This window comes from Ursus americanus, chromosome 4 (assembly GCF_024610735.1).
Source record: "Ursus americanus isolate L20-20 chromosome 4, mUrsAme1.1.p, whole genome shotgun sequence".
Taxonomy (NCBI): domain Eukaryota; kingdom Metazoa; phylum Chordata; class Mammalia; order Carnivora; family Ursidae; genus Ursus; species Ursus americanus.
The window spans coordinates 18,380,126-18,392,797 of record NC_142130.1 but is presented as its reverse complement, the minus strand read 5'-3'; the positions used below and the strand labels follow the sequence as shown (position 1 = coordinate 18,392,797).

General features: G+C 38.4%; 1 protein-coding gene, 1 long non-coding RNA gene and 1 pseudogene across 7 annotated transcripts in view; 2 read left to right on the top strand and 1 right to left on the bottom strand.

The window, feature by feature from the left end:
• Positions 1-6,002, bottom strand: part of LOC123786471 (uncharacterized) — a 697,240-nt gene extending 691,238 nt beyond the window's left edge. For 4 of the 6 annotated variants that reach the window (XR_015724132.1, XR_015724131.1, XR_006777971.2 and 1 more), the window contains exons 1-3: positions 5,890-5,984; positions 5,131-5,221; positions 4,303-4,362 (exon numbers count right to left, since the gene is read on the bottom strand). This is a non-coding gene — a long non-coding RNA (uncharacterized LOC123786471). Of the gene's footprint in view, positions 1-4,302; positions 4,363-5,130; positions 5,222-5,418 lie in introns of all 6 variants that reach the window. The other 2 variants (XR_015724133.1, XR_015724134.1) reach the window with 2 other exon arrangements.
• LOC123786454 (cilia- and flagella-associated protein 44 pseudogene) lies at positions 2-884 on the top strand (annotated as a pseudogene).
• An 81-nt stretch (positions 6,003-6,083) lies between the features above and the next one.
• DNAJC19 (DnaJ heat shock protein family (Hsp40) member C19) lies at positions 6,084-12,264 on the top strand. Its single transcript, XM_045788723.2, has 6 exons — positions 6,084-6,263; positions 7,101-7,152; positions 7,232-7,305; positions 8,511-8,590; positions 9,484-9,554; positions 10,925-12,264. Exons 1-6 carry the CDS (start codon positions 6,261-6,263, stop codon positions 10,993-10,995), a joined length of 351 nt encoding a protein of 116 aa, XP_045644679.1. The 5' UTR covers positions 6,084-6,260; the 3' UTR covers positions 10,996-12,264.
• The last annotated feature ends 408 nt before the right edge of the window (positions 12,265-12,672 follow it).

The following is a 12,672-nucleotide window of genomic DNA, read 5'->3' as shown; positions in this document are numbered from 1 at the left end:
CATGGGTCTTTTTGAACTGGCCCTTCAACTCTGGGAGAAAAGGCTGGATATTGAGGAGGTCTTAGTTGAAGAAAAGAAAATTCCTCAAAAAGGAATATGATACACTATCCAAAAAAGTAAAAATTGTGGCAATTAACCTGAATTCAGTGAAGGAGGCCCTAGAGGTTTACCAATGAGAGACGCAGCAGTAGCAGAATGAACCAGTAGCTGGTTGTGATTCCACTCAAGCTCCACCGGATAGAGCACGTAGTATTTGGAGAAATACCTAATGATCTTTCTGGAACCTTGGTCTTTTCTAACCATTCCTTGTGATGGCCACAAGAACAAATCATACAACTCCACGAGAAAAATTCCAAGCAACAAAAACTTAACAAAGAATGCTGGAAGAGGTGTAAATTAGCTTATCTGAGAAGAGAGAGAGAGACAGTAAAAAGGATAAGCAAAATGGAAGAAACAGTTCATCAACTAATGACCAGCAAGTCTGGCTGTGGGAAAGACCTAGAAACCCTTCAGACAGTTTCTGTGAGTACAATGTTTGAAGAGCTAAAGATCAAGAAACTTTGAAAGGAATTAAAGGAAGACGTGGTAGGAAAAGCTTGCTCAAGTGCAATGGGAACTGATGACAAAGACAGAGGAATACACCAAAAGCTTCCTTAGATGAATGATTAATGTTCAAAAAGAGGAAACTTGATTCTCGGTTGAACACACTCCAAAACGAGCAGGGCAATGGCTTCCAGGGCCCAAGGAAAGCAGATATTGTGGCAAGAGAGAAGGTCACAGAACCGATCCAAGTCCAGACAGAAAAGAGGAAGAGGTTGTTCATTGGCATCAGAAAGTTGGCCTTACCCTCTCACCCAGTCAGCATGTGCAAAAGAATAAGATGAAGCCCATGCACAGGCCTTTAAGTCAGCTTTTTTCCCAAATCCATCCAAGATTTCTGACATATAACTTATCAAAGTTCTGTTTCCTTGCCACCTGCAACAATCCTATTATTTTAAAGTGAACTTACCTAAAAGTCTAAGACCAGATCCAGTCATAGAGTTTTAATAATTTTTCTCCAATTTGGTTATCTTAGAACTGACTGTAGCACCCAACATCTATTTCCGATTAACTGAACCATTTTAGATCCGTTTGGAACCCACTGGATTGAATATGGAATCTGAGAAGGCTGTATCTCAAAACTGCAAGAAAGCATCTGTAATATATCATGTTTTAAGAAATTTGGCTCTTGGTTATCTAAATGTTTAGTCATTGGTAAGATAAATTATCATTTATCAATCTGTGAGAAAAATTGGCTTTTTTAATCCTTGAAAAATAAACTCTGATGTTAAGTATTCTCTGAAAGGACAAAAAAGAAAAGCACAATCCCAAGGGAGAGGAAGTGAATGAAAACTGAACAAAGTAGCCATCAAAAGAGAAAGGGACAAACCAGGGGTGTAGGCCAAGCAGCCCTAATTCTTGAGAGTTGGTAATTTGTGGCTGAAGATGGATTTAGGGCCATCAGAGAGACATACCGAACACCTACAAAACAATGCAGCAGAACTCATCTTTGTGAGAAATAAGACACAGAGGAATACATTTCCTTGGTATCTATGGCTGACAGAATAACCTCATCTCATTGGAGCCTAAAAACTGAAAGACTAGCATGCCCTATATTCTCAGTGAATAGAAATTAAGAAATGCTATATAAAGAATATATATAAATACTCAAGTCTCAGTGTTAAAAGAAAGTAACTACATTGTAAAAGTGCTGACGGTAAGATAGTAAAATGGAAACTAATTTTTATCAACTGAAACATTGACTTTATTTCAATAGCTTCTAGACCTTTTTTTTAAAAATATTTTTTATTATATTATGTTAGTCAGCATACAGTACATCCCTGGTTTTTGATGTAAAGTTCGATGATTCATTACTTGCGTATAACACCCAGTGCACCATGCAATACGTGCCCTCCTTAATATCCATCACCAGCCTATCCCATTCCCCCAATCCCCTCCCTTCTGAAGCCCTCAGTTTGTTTCTCAGAGTCCATAGTCTCTCATGCTTCATTCCCCCTTCTGATTACCCCCCCTTTCTTTATCCCTTTCTTCTCCTACCAATCTTCCTAGTTCTTATGTTCCATAGATGAGAGAAACGATATAATTGTCTTTCTCTGCTTGACTTATTTCACTTAGCATTATCTCCTCCAGTGCAGTCCATGTTAGACCTTCTGAGTCTAATGCATAACAGAGAAAGAGTTAGAAGCATAAATGTATTAGCAAATAAAACTATGCATGGTTTAAAAAAAAAAACTGAAAGACTAATGAGACTCTCTGGAATTGTGGGGCCAGGTTAGAGAACTTTGACCTGAGCTGGAAAGGGTTAAATTAGAGAATGCAGGGTTGAGGAGATAAGCTGAAGTAAAAATAATATGCTCTCTGAGCAGTTATTTATATACTATATGCTTTACATATATTATCTAACTTAATTCTTAAAACAATGCAATGAAGTACTATATTATGTCGACTTTACAGAGGAGGAAACAAATTACGTAACTATTCTATTGTTGAACATTTGTTCCGTTTTTTCCTATGCTGAATTAAACATTCATTTCATATTCTTGAAAAGCACAAACAATTCTGCCAACAATATCTTAGAACAAGAAATGCAAATTAGAATTCTGACATTGTTAACTTTGCAGAGCAGTTATTTGAGGGCTCACGATGTAAGACATGCAGACAGACAGAGCAGTTTGCTTTAGACTGGCAGAAAGCAGGAGACTACCCAGTTCCCTGAATCACCTCTGGTTTCAGCAAACTCCTCAGCTCTGAATGGAGCAGAGGAGTGTGTTTTAACAAAATGGTCCGTAAGGAGGCTTTTCTCTGAAGACGTTTGAAGCTTTACTGGTATTCTAACTATTGCCATAGTTTTTCATGTCCTATGTCATTTTCTTTCAGGTTCTAGTCCAGTCATTTGCTGTTTTTATTTTTTTTTAAGATTTTTTTTTTTTATTTGACAGAGAGAGAGAGAGCAAGTACAAGCAGGGGAAGTGGCAGAAGGAGAGAAGCAGACTCCCCGCTGATCAGGGAGCCTGACACAGGGCTGGATCCCTGGATCCCAGAACTCCAGGATCATGACCTGAGCCGAAGACAGGCACTTAACAGACTGAACCACCCAGGCGCTCCTCATTTGCTTTTTTAATATAGATCTAGAAGTAATGACAGGTTACATCACTCTGAGAGATCATCTCTAACAATCACTTTTGATTGTGAATTAACATTTTAAACTAATTTGAGAGTGTCGTTTTCATTTCAGGGTAAGTGGACGTGGGAATTCATGGCTTTACCCACCTAAGAATGATCTCACTGATACTTGGATTCCTGTTAGTAACAGAACATAGCACTTTAGATTCAGAGCTCTATGGGTACATATTAATGAGCTACTCCACTGAGCTGTCCCAGAATATAAACTGATTACTGAGAAGGAAAGATGAAGAAGGCAATATAGCATCAATATAGAAAGTGACTCAGCAATGTCAAGTCTTCCTAACCTGATGAGGCTGCTGATCTAGCCCCTAAATTATATAGGATTTTTTCCTTTCAAAGATTTTTTCATATTCCTATTTAAGAGGTCTGAAAAGTTTGTACCTATTACTATAAACCTCTGGTGTAGTAGCTTCTCTATGGTAGAACCTTTACCACTTTCTCTGCTATATGCTCTAAACTATGTTTGCCTTTCAAGCACTTAAAAAATGTGCTAGTCATAGAAAGTAATAATAAATAAATAAATACACATTAAATTCAATGTGTATCTGTGTGTGCATATGTGTGTGTTTCTGTATCTATGTGTCCAAGTATGTATTTGTTCTGTGGATCACAATGTAAAATGTATATCTTACTAAGAGTCACAGTTAAAAAGTATTTGAAAGGTACAATCAAGAACACTTCTCTCACTCACTTATTCTTCCCCAATAAGTGACTTACCTGACGGGCAAACTTGGGAGAAGAAATTGAGCAGAGTCCTTTCCCGTTCTCTTGTCCCTACAAGTCCTCTCTTTTGTCTTTTCTTACTCTAATAGACTAAATAATGGCCCCCAAAGATATCAGGCCCTAAAATCAGGAACCTGTAAATGGTACCTTATATAGCAAAGTCTTTGTACCTATGATTAAGTTAAGGATTTTGAGATGGGGAGATTATCCTGGACTATAGGATTGGACCCTAAATGCAATTATATGCATCCTTTAAAAGGGAGGAAGCAGAGATTCTACACACAAAGAAATCCAATGTGAAGACAGAGTAGAGAGTGATTTCAAGATACTGACCTTCCTTGAAAACTGAAGTGATGCAGTCACAAGTCAAGGAATGCTGACAGTCATCAGAAGCTAGAAGAAGCAAGGAATCATTATCCATTCACCAGTTGATGGAAATTTCAAAAGATTACTTTTATAGCTGCTTTCCATGTCCTTAATGGGAAGGGAAAAGATTACCAGACTCACATCCATGAGTGAGGTATCATGAGAATTGGGAGGGCCTCTGCACACCAATTTGTACTTCAACATGCCTCATAATAATAATTGCCAACACACTGAGTGCTAATTACATGCAGAGCATACCATGTACATAATTCTCTATCCTCACAAAAATTTGGTGAGGTAGTCATCGTTCTCCTTGTTTTACAAATGAGAAAACTCAGAGTCAGAAATAACTTATCCAAAGTCATACAGCTAGTGACAGAATGAGGTTGTACATCGACTTTGACATGCCTCCAGAAACAGAGCCTTGTCCACTTCATATCTCCCTACATTACCCATCCTTGGTTTCCTGAGACTGGGCCTCTCTAATGTTAACCTGTTCCTCAAGCAAGCTATTTGCTCTAGTTTGTACATATGCAATATGCAAATAATAAAAAATTCCTTACATAACATGTAAGACATTTTGGTTGACAATATATTACATCACAAAAATCTCAGGACTATTAGAATTCTTAAAGATCCAAACACAGAATCTTTTTACAGATGGGGAAAACAAGGCCAACAAATCTGCATACTTGTCTAATATGCAACCAGCTCATCAAACCAGAATTTCATTGCAATGTAAACCGATTTCTAATACTTTATAAGTTTTAAGGGGGAAAGTAACTCCAAACTTACTTGATCATCCAAACATTGTAAAACTTCCATTAATGTCTCCATTACTTTCCTCTTCTCAAGCATTTATGGAGGGATATATGAAGCTGATGCCCTGTAATGGCAAAACCAAACCCTAGTTTTTGAGGAGAGGAAGAGAAATTTTAAGTAGCATATTTCAGTTGTGGGGATTTGGGGGTCCCATGATCAGAATATTAACTGACTTTGAAGTGATTATTCCATTCCACAAAACAAAACCCCAAATATTTTCACAAGGTCAAGTCACAAATTAAAATTCTGAAGTAGGGATACCTGGGTGGCTCAGTCAGTTAAGCAGCTGCCTTTGGTTCAGTTTATGATCCCAGCGTCCTGGAATCAAGTCCCGCATGGGGCTCCTTGCTCAGTGGGGAGCCTGCTTCTCCCTCTGCCTACAGCTTCCCCTGCTTGTGCATGCGCTCTCTTGCTCTCTCTCTGACAAATAAATAAATAACATCTTTTTTTAAATAAATAAATAAATAAAATTCTTTTAAGTAAGAGAATGCTACCGAGCACCCCTGAAACACAATTGTTGTTTTGGTTTTCTGGGACATATTCTCGTTTGCCATCCTGTCTTGCTACATATTTATTTGGCTTCACCGTGAAACTGTTATGGCATTTCTAAGGATATTCATTACTCTTGACTGGTAAAACAAAAGGCGAATGCACGTGCTGAAAAGGGGGGGCAGGGGGAGCGCGTTCTGAGAAAGGCTACACAGTTTTGTTCTCGACCTTCTGCACCAGTACCTTTCCCCATGGGAATTTCCAAATACCTTCTGCCCGGTAGCGAAGGGCAAAACACAGAAGCCCCAGCTCTGAGCCCAAGCAAGGAGAAGATCCGCCCACCCACCAACCAATCTGAAGTCGTGTTGTGCACCTGCCCACTGCTTGAGCGACCTTTCCCCTCTGGCCCACTGCGTCCCCCTTTTACGACAGTTTTCCGACCTATTTGCGGCCGCTATCGCCGTATTTCCTTGGGCGCCTGTATCTGGGCCGTTTGTGTCTGCCGGTGGTGGCCGTGCCGCTGTTTGGTAGAGAGGAGTGGGAACTGGTGGCTGCGGCCTTTGGGCTGGTATGAACCGCGCTCTCGGTGGAGGCCGGGGAGCCAAGCCAGAGCCATGGTGAGTGCGGCCTTCTGGTCTCCTTAGCGATCTCGGGCCCAGACCGCAATCTCAAGTGGCGACCTCGGAGGAGGGGAGCCGAGGTTGTCTCCCCATTGCGACTCTGGGCTGGAGATGTAGGCCCCAGAGAGCCACACTCTCCAGGACACAAAGCTGTTGGCTCAACCCTCATACGTTCTCGTATGGCCATTCTGCAGGGGTCTTCAGTCCCTGGTTCGTCGTCCCCGAGGCTCAGTGATTAGTGGAAACGCATTTGATTATACCTGCTCTTCCCCTGGTAAAGCCTCACAGTACCTTCTTTACTTTGCTGTATCCTCCCCCTTGGCTTTTGCCGACACATCTTTTTTCGATTCCTGAATATATTTGGGCCTCTGTAGAGTGACCGTGAGACGCCACAGTGCCGAAGGTGCTGTGAAAAGCTAGTCTTCTAGTTAAGCCCACGTTTACGGTTGAAACGTGTTGTCAAAATTCTATAGACTTTAAATAGTTCTTTCTCTAGCAGAAACTTTCATTGTTCTTGATTGAACAGTAATGTGGCTTTATTTGCCTGGAGGTGAAAGAGGTTTTCAAAGGGAGGGTAATCATCTTTTTGACTGTTGTAAATTAAGCAAATCCCCTCACTCTTATCTTTCACAGTAAAAATCCCATACCTTTTTACAGTGAATTGGAGATAAAAGTTGAAGTCCTTTTAAAGGATCATGGGCAGACTATTTTCTTCCTAAAGTTGCTTCTCCTTTGAAAGTAAAACTTGCAAGGAGTTTGGGATGGGACAATGGGTACAATAGGGAAGGTTGAGAATTCGAGAAGTAAATTTTTTACTCTGCTTCCCTTTACCAGGCCAGTACAGTGGTAGCAGTTGGACTGACCATTGCTGCTGCAGGATTTGCAGGTTTGTTTATGGTTTGGGAGTGGAAGTGAAGTAGGGGAGGTTGGAGATTTTTTAATTATTCTGTTGCTTTTATTTTTAGGCCGTTATGTTTTGCAAGCCATGAAACACATGGAGCCTCAAGTAAAACAAGTTTTTCAGAGTCTACCAAAATCTGTAAGACTTGCTAAACATTTTTGCTAATTTCTATGCTGCCTGTGTATGAAGCTTAGAGTCACACTTGAAGAGGGTTAATTTCCAAACATCTGTGAAGTTCTAAGAGCTTGCTTTGGGCCCCTTGTCTTTCTTCCCACAAAGAGGGTTTAGAAGTTCTGAGCTTTGTAATGTTGTTACCCTAAAAAATCAAATGCTTTGTATGACAGAATTGGGGTATTAACACAATCGTATTATTAACACAATTCTAGTATCATGAAAGTTAATAGCACTTTATTGTTTAGATACTATTAACTTCATCATTTGTCCAAATTCTTGCCTTCCCTTATCTGCTCTGCATGACAAACACAGATCTAGGGATCTGAAGTGATCCATTCTTAACTGTGTGGCCCTGGCATTGCCCTAGTAAGATTCTTGGGTAGCACTGGAGTTAATTAGGCTATAGAGTATGAGTGGATGTGATGTTTGGCTGTGACAGCTTGTTCAGTACTTATTTTTATTGTTGTGATTGAATGTGACACAAAAGGATGATGGTAAATTTTACCAATATGATCTCCGATTTACAAGTTCAGGGGACCTGGAAGCCTGATTTTCTGAATACATATCTTAAAGTCTTGTTTTAGTAGTTACCTTTACCCTCAAAATGCCCTTGAACCTGAAAAGATCTCCAAATCTTTTTCTTAAAGCACTGTTTTTCTAACATATAATCATATTCTTAGATCAAATTTTTTTAAATTATACTTTAAATACTTTGAGAGAGGGAGCACACAAGATGGGGTGGAGGGTCAGAGGGAGAAGCAGACTCCCCGCTGAGCGGGGAACCTGATGCAGGGCTCCGTACTGGGCCTCGGGGATCATGACCTGAGCTGAAGGCAGATGCTTAACCAACTGAGCCACCCAGGCACCTCTTAGATCAAATTTTTATCTGTAACACAACTAACTTGGAATAATCTTTCCTTTATTCCCAGAAGAACTGGCTTTGAGGCACTGTTCTTTTATATTTTTAAGATAGTTTTTCTGGGGGGGAAAAATGGATGTTTAATGATCATTAAAATATTCGTTGCTACTCATAAAGCTAAAATGTCGTAAGTGTTGCAGTTAAGGTTCTCTGAAATGTCTTAACTTTTCTGTTAGGAAAATTTTCAACATTTTTTTAGCAATTTTCAGTTTATTTTAATCTATTTTTATGAATGCATTTCCTCTTTCAGGCCTTCAGTGGTGGCTATTATAGAGGTGGGTTTGAACCCAAAATGACAAAACGAGAAGCAGCATTAATACTAGGTGTAAGGTAAATAATTTCTAAATTTTTCTACAACTCTAGAGCTATGAACAAATGTAAAAAGACCTTTTATTAAGAGATATAGTAGTGTTACATACATTCTAAGATCTAAACACTCTGCAAAAGTCCAGTGAGAAGGCACACTAGCACATAAGCACTTTTTAATTCATTGAAAGATAGGCTTTTAAACCAACAATTGAAGTGCTCAGTGTTGTTCTCTGTAACATTTTTTGTAGTGATATTCTCCCTTCATTTCTAGATACTTAAACATGCTTTCCCTTTCAATAAATGGACTTTTATAATGATTATAAAGTTCAACTAATTTTTTAATATTTGAGACAGAGCACGTGCATGGGTTGGGGGGGAGGAGCAGAGGGAGAGGGAGAAGCAGACACCATGCTTAGCTCAGAGCCCAATGTGAGGCTCTGTCCTAGGACCCCAAGATCGTGACCTGAACCAAAATCAAGAGTCAGATGCTTAACCTACTGAGCCACCCGGGTGTGCCTCAACTAACTTTTTTAGAATGACTGATCTGGGGCACCTGGGTAGCTCAGTCGGTTAAGCATCTGACTGAGGCTTAGGTCCTGGGATCAAGCCCCATGTCAGGCTCCCGGCTCGGCGGGGAGTCTGCTTCTCCTCCTTCCTCTGCTCCTCCCCCTCACTCCCACTTGTGCTCTCTCTTGCTCTCAAATTAAAATCTTAAAAAAAAAAAAAAATCTGTTTTCCTAAGGAGCTTTTTAGTTCTGATTCAGAAGATTCATCATCCTTGTATGTTAGACGTTCCTAAACCACTTTCCATATTGTTGTGTTGACTGGACCCATTTCACGAGATCTTTAATTGGGCTTTATTACAATTTTTTGATGTGATCTAGAAGTAAACTACCTTTTTCTTTTTAAATTAGCCCTACTGCCAATAAAGGAAAAATAAGAGATGCTCATCGACGAATTATGCTTTTAAATCACCCAGACAAGGGTAAGTAGTCATTAAATTCTTCTTGTACATATTTTTCAGTGACTAATTGTTATTAGTGGAATAATTTCATATTTAATTCTTGGCTGTTTCAAGGGAGATGCCTAAATGTTTGTGTGAGCACTGTTGCCCAGGCTGGATCCATCCATTTTCCAGTATCTTCAAAGAATAAATCCTGAGTGAAAAATTTATAGAATAAGCTTATCTAGTAACTACTGTAATTTGAAAGTGATAAGCATTACCATTTTCAGATCTGCAATAGTGATAAAATGTGACTTCTAATCGAAATACTATCAATACTGCTGTTTTTGGTGGGGGAGGGGTCTATATTATGAAAAGAAATGCTAAGTTTCAGTTAAGGAAATTAAAAATTTTAATTTTTCTATCCATTTAGACCTTTGAACTAGAGGTTACCTAGTTAGAAACCTGTAAGATTTGTTTCTGATACATTTCTAAACAGAGTTGGCTGTGTTGAAAGCAAATAATTATGAGGAATACCAAAATATAGACCCCAAAATCCACATTCCACTGCTCAAAACAGGATAGGCCCTTCATTAAGAATGTTTTGAGTTTAAACAGGTCTGTGATTGTTTGGTATCTGACTGCAGTAGCCTCCTCTACAAAATTTAGCTTCTATTATTGGAAGGCTTCTGATTCATTAAGCGTAGTATGGAGCTTATAAAGGTGTATTTTCTTATTGGGATGTTGATGCTTGCAGCTCTGAGAACTACATTTTGAGAATCAGTGCTCCAGCGTAGGAGGAAAGCACCCCTAGGTAATTATCATGAAGGCACAATAAATAACAGGAAAAGAGAAAAACTGTGAGGACAGAAAAAGAGTACAAATCATAGTGGGGTCTTTCCAACAAAGCTCAGAAACCTCTGAGCACATGTTTTCAAAGTAACATAGTACAATAAATTCATGTTCATTTATGACTTGTAATCATCATAAATAGTAACTTATACTATTTCAAGGTCACATATGTGGGGGGTTTTTTAATCCTATTTCTATCAGTTTAAGGTTCCCCCCCCACCACCACCAGCAAAAACAAGTTCATTTAGGAACCGCAGAGAATGGCATTCAGCACCCACAACTAAGGGGAAAACGATAGGCAAATCTCCAGTTTAAGTTTTTAAAGGTGCTGTTTTTGTGGAAATCTTAATATGAATTACTTTATTTCCCTTTGGTCAAATATGTTACATTTGGTTATCTGGTTGCTGTGTCAAAGTTATTTTAAAAAGTCAAAATACCGTTTTTGCTAATTCCACCTCTCAGATAAGCAATAGGGATCCCTGAAACAAGAGAATAGGTTTTCATCAAGCCCAAATTGAGAAACCATATTGTAACTATTCCTTTTTTCTTTCTTCCTATAGGAGGATCTCCTTATATAGCAGCCAAAATCAATGAAGCTAAAGATTTACTAGAAGGTCAAGCTAAAAAATGAAGTAAATGTGTGATGAATTTTAAGTTCTTGTTGGTTTATGTATACAAGTGCTAGCTTTTTATAATAAAATGCCTCAAAGTTACAAATTTTAAAAATGATTTAGCACAAACTAAACCAAAGCTTTGGTAGAAGTTTCTTCTTTGAATGTGAGGATTTTAATCAGATTATAGAATATTTTGAGATTTAGCATCAGTAATTATAGGTAGATACCACTTGAATAGAAATAGGCCACAATCTAATGGGATACTGAAAAATCGGTAATTAAAATACAATGTGGTATTACGATGGAATTTGCACAAGTTGTTATAGGAGGAAGTCATCTTACTGGGAGAAAAGTCTGCTCAGAGTTGAGAAAACCAGCCCCACTGCTTGGAACCTTAAATTTTAAAAGTGAGTTTAGCCACAACTTTGACCTAAGAAATAACATCTAACTATATACACATATATATATAATTGACAGAATTTAGATTTCATACATTAGAAACTGTTGACAGTGTAAGATTTACAGTAGAGGTCTTGTTTTTAATCAAGAAATATTTACACTGTATTGAACTAGCCAATGAAAGAAACTGAAAAGTTTATAAATTACTGGGTTTTTATGTAATAAGTTTTTGCATTTGTTATGACCAAGCTTAAAACACAGTTAGCAAAACTAAAAACTGAAATGCTCTCATTTATGGAAAATACTCAGCATGGACTATTGGAGAATTTATGAACTCATATTTAAATGACATGTATGGGTAAATGGCTAGTAGTCGAACATGAAATATAGAAGGATCTTAACCCAAGGATCTGTAAAAACACCTGAAGTAGAAGTCTGTGGCCACCAGCAGGAATATTATCATTAGCTCTAAGATGATAAATTATACTACCTATCATTTAAACTTTACATCATCCTAAAAGTTCTTATTAATGGAGAACACAAGACTTTCAAGGTCAATTAAGATCCAAATAGTGGTGGTGATCCTGTTTGGTGTTGGTATGTGTTTACCGACACTTCAGATTTGGATTATATCTGCTTTTTATTTTTCCACCATTTCCTTAAAATCTGATCAAGTCTACTTGTTATGATTTAGAATAGGAGAAAGCAGCAGCTTAAGGCAGCCGTGGGTTTTACGTAGGATAAATCTCTTTAGTTATTTCTGGGGAAAAGGGGTATGAAGGTACACTTGTTATTCAAAGTAGTAATGTGCTATGAAGTTACGGAGAACACTGAAATTCGCAAATACTGAATCATGTGTTCATAGGGGAAATAAAGGTTCCTCTGAACCTCTGGGTCATGTTTTTATCAACCAGTCAATATATAACCTTGTTTTATGTGTGTTTCTATTTAAAGACACCTTATGCTGTTGATTCATTAACGTTAAGTTTGCAGCCAACACTAACTCCTGTCGTTACAGCACAGCCTTCTTGTGTTCAGGAGCATTAGGCAGCATTTCACTAGGCTTGAGGGTCATCTTAAACAGGAAAATCACCAAGAAGCACAAAAATGTGAAAAACTTAGCATTAACTGGACCACAGAAGGGACGTTTACAGTATGGTAACTGAAACAAGGCAAGCATCACTTTGGGCACTGGGTGATTTAAATTTTTCACCACTCTGCATGTCCATGAACGAGCAGGAAGTATCTTGAGTATTGATTTTGGGGTTACAAATAAATTTTAGCAAGTAGGTGAA

Excerpts from the sequence above, each read along its gene's own strand:
- DNAJC19 (XM_045788723.2), top strand. Across the intron at positions 7,306-8,510 it reads TTCAGAGTCTACCAAAATCT|GCCTTCAGTGGTGGCTATTA; the intron begins GTAAGACTTGCT and ends TTCCTCTTTCAG. Across the intron at positions 9,555-10,924 it reads TTTAAATCACCCAGACAAGG|GAGGATCTCCTTATATAGCA; the intron begins GTAAGTAGTCAT and ends TTCTTCCTATAG.